Below are 3,921 nucleotides of genomic sequence, written 5' to 3'. Positions count from 1 at the left end.
AATTCAATCAAGGTTAGGTTGTATTGTATGATGTTATTTTACAATCCCATTTTAGCTGTTTATAATTTTAATTTCTATAATTAATTCAATCAAGGTTAGGTTGTATTGTATGATGTTATTTTACAATCCCATTTTAGCTGTTTATAATTTTAATTTCTATAATTAATTCAATCAAGGTTAGGTTGTATTGTATGATGTTATTTTACAATCCCATTTTAGCTGTTTATAATTTTAATTTCTATAATTAATTCAATCAAGGTTAGGTTGTGGCGCTCGACTCGCAATCTGCGGGTCGCGACTTCGAATCCCTGTCACACCAAATATGCTCGCCCTTTCAGCTGTGGGGGCGTCATAATGTGACGGTCAATCGCACTATTCGTTGGCAAAAGAGTACCCCAAGAGTTGGCGGTGGGTGGGGTTGACTATCTTCTTTCCCTTTAGCCTATCATTGCTAAATTAGGAATAGCTAACGCAGATAGCCCTGGTGTAGCTTTGCGCGAAATTCAAAACAAACCAATCAATCAGGAATTAACTATGTTTGTAGTTAATATGTAACTCATCATTAAAGTTATTTTTTACAGTTAAACCTTTTTAAATTAACCCATTTGGTATATATTTGTATAATTTTAGAAAAGCTATAAATAGAAAACGTAAGAAAATAATTAATACACACGTCAGGCGGTTCATAATCTTCTCTTAAAAACTCGACATCCATTTGCTTTCTCCAAAAAATACTCTGAAAAAAAAAACAGGATTTTTCTGGTGATGTGAAAAAACAACAACTTTCCATTATGACTCAAACATTGTTTTGAAACAATAATTATTTATATAAATTCTTTAATAACAAAGCAATTTTACAGTTAGCTAAAATTCTTTGTTGTGAATTGCATTGGACACAATGCCTTATTAGAATTACAAGAATTAGGGGAAAGATTATCGCTAAAAAAAGCTATGTAGGGCTGGCTACTGAACTTGAAATAAAAGGAACCAAATAAGATAGGGATGGAAGTGGACGTATCACTTGATCGGCTGATGATCACATAGTAGACTGTCTCGACTTTATATGGAGAATAAAATCTCTACATTACTGGCTTTCCCCCTTTGTCTATCGAAAGCTTTATGATTAAATAAATTTCAGCCTTCATTATCCTACCTTTCTTTTAGCTAGCTTAAAATACTACTTTTATGACTATACAATACAGTAACATTTTACGATTAGAAATTCTGGTTCTATTCGCTTTGCCAATGAGGAAGCCAGTAATGTAGGGGTTTTATTAAGTCAGCTTTAGTTTAAAAAAATTATACATTAAATATTGCTACAATCACTTAAAACATTCGGTTGTAAACTATTCTAAACATAAAACAACAGCTGTTAAGTAACTTCAGTCATAATATATTCGGGCAGTAAGTGTTAATGCACGTATTTGATAACTTTGATTCAAAGCTGTACGAACCAATAACGTATTACAACAGACAGCAAGCATTACTACAGCTAGTTGATAACTCTACCAAACACGGTGTGTTACAACAGATAGTAAGTGTTACTACAATTATTTAATAACTTTGACTTTTAAGTTGTATGAACCATTAACGTATTATAACTGACAGTAAAAGTTACTACAGCTATCTGAAAACTGTACGAAAGACGGTGTGTTACAACAGATACCTATCGTTTATTACACTCTAAAGTACCATATTAATGTTGGTATGGTCTACATAATAAAGTATCACACTATTGTAACCACTAATTCTTTACATGTTGGGGGTTTATTGATGTAAGCCTACCTGACTCAAAAACTACTGAGTAATAAACCGTCTATGAAAGACATGTTTCTCCTAAAAGTATTGTCACAACAACGACTTAATATACACTGTCCTACCAAAAGTCATGGGACACACATCTGATTGCAGGAAAATGGGTGTGACGACAAAATATAAAGGTGATCAACGGTTCGCTTGGATGTCATTTCGAACTTGTACGCCGAACGATGAGTATGCGGAAAGAGCTATCAGAGTTTCAGAGGGAGAGTTGGGTGTCATTTGTGAAAAATGTCTGTACGTGCTATTGCGCAACAATTAAACATTCCCATGTCGACAACTGGCAACGTGCTGAAGAAACGACCAGATAGGCGTAAAATATTGACTGACAGGAGCCGACGCGCCTTGAGAAGGCTGGTTACCTAATCTCGCCGTCAGACCCTAGAGAATCTGTGTTTGGAGATGTGAGCAGCCACAGACAGTCCTACAAGTGTTTCTACGACACGTCGAGAGCTGCATGCCATGTATTTTCACGGAAGAGCTGCAGCCCACAAGCCGTTGATAAGAAAACAAATGCACTCCATTTGATTAGCATTGGGCAAGGCACACCAAACCTGAACCGTAGATCAATGGAGATCGGTCCTGTGGAGCAACGAGTCACGCTACACGCTCTTCCAGTCTCATGGAGGTATTTGGGCATGGAAGATGCCTGGAGAACGCTTATTAACTGAGTGTGTTATCCCAACAGTAAAGTTTGGAGGTGGCAGTATCATGGTCTGGAGGGTGCTTCTCGTGGTGTGAACGAGATCCACTGGTCGCAGTTCATGGATCCATAAATGCTGAGTCATACATTGTGTCAATTTTATGGTACCGAACCTTACACCTTCCAACATGATAACGCTCCATGTCACACAGCAAGGATAGTGAATGCAAGGTTTGAAGAGATGAACTGGAACACAGAATTAGGGCAAGGCCAATATTGCCCTCTTCAGTAGTGGAGCTTACTAATGCTTTAAAGGAGAACTGGAGCATAATACCACCAGCTTTATACCAGAAATTAGTAGACAGTTTTCTACTACGCATTGAAGCAGTCATTAAGGCCAAAGGCGGGACAACACGCTATTAATTTCTGCGCATAAAGACGTTTTATTCATCTACCCGTGTCTCATGACTTTTGGTAGGATAGTTACATTCATTCTAATTGTAAGTAAACATAAAACACATTACCACAAGTAACAGTTTTAGTTTACAATCTCTACTACACATTTCCACACGTACATTCATTAGTTTACAACCGCTACTACACATTACCACACACACCAGTGTTGCGTTTACAACCGGTACTACACATTACCACTCGCAGCAGTGTTTCGTTTACAACCGGTACTACACATTACCTCTCACAGCAGTGTTTCGTTTACAACCGGTACTACACATTACCACTCGCAGCAGTGTTTCGTTTACAACCGGTACTACATATTACCACTTGCAGCAGTGTTTAGTTTACAACCGGTACTACACATTACCACTCGCAGCAGTGTTTCGTTTACAACCGGTACTACACATTACCTCTCACAGCAGTGTTTTGTTTACAACCGGTACTACACATTACCACTCGCAGCATTGTTTCGTTTACAACCGGTACTACACATTACCACTCGCAGCAGTGTTTCGTTTACAACTGGTACTACACATTACCACTTGCAGCATTGTTTCGTTTACAACCGGTACTACACATTACCACTCGCAGCAGTGTTTCGTTTACAACCGGTACTACACATTACCACTTGCAGCATTGTTTCGTTCACAACCGGTACTACACATTACCACTCGCAGCATTGTTTCGTTCACAACTGGTACTACACATTACCACTTGCAGCATTGTTTCGTTCACAACCGGTACTACACATTACCACTTGCAGCATTGTTTCGTTTACAATCGGTACTACGCATTACCACTTACAGCAGTCTTTCGTTTACAACCAATAATACACATGACTACATGGCCCGGCATGGCCAGGTGGTTATGGCATTCGACTCGCAATCTGAGGGTCGCGGGTTCGAATTCCCATCCCGCCAAACATACTTGCCCTTTCAGCGGTGTAGGCGTTATAATGTGACGGTCAATCCCACTATTCGTTGGTAAAAGAGTAGTCCAAGAGT

General features: G+C 38.7%; 1 protein-coding gene across 2 annotated transcripts in view; it reads right to left on the bottom strand.

Annotated features, from left to right (window-relative positions):
- LOC106459365 (SEC14-like protein 3) overlaps window positions 1–3,921 on the bottom strand; it is a 63,385-nt gene that overhangs the window by 42,402 nt on the left and 17,062 nt on the right. Inside the window, exons 4-5 of one of the 2 annotated variants that reach the window (XM_022385839.1) lie at window positions 1,950–1,955; window positions 674–736 (exon numbers count right to left, since the gene is read on the bottom strand). In XM_022385839.1, the coding sequence (XP_022241547.1) occupies window positions 674–736; window positions 1,950–1,955 (69 nt within the window). Of the gene's footprint in view, window positions 1–673; window positions 737–1,949; window positions 1,956–3,921 lie in introns of those variants that run through there. The other variant, XM_022385838.1, reaches the window with a different exon arrangement.

The sequence above is a fragment of the Limulus polyphemus genome, unplaced genomic scaffold, assembly GCF_000517525.1.
Source record: "Limulus polyphemus unplaced genomic scaffold, Limulus_polyphemus-2.1.2 Scaffold598, whole genome shotgun sequence".
NCBI classification, from domain to species: Eukaryota; Metazoa; Arthropoda; class Merostomata; order Xiphosura; family Limulidae; genus Limulus; species Limulus polyphemus.
The sequence above is the reverse complement of the archived record's forward strand: the minus strand, read 5'-3'. Positions and strand labels throughout refer to the sequence as shown.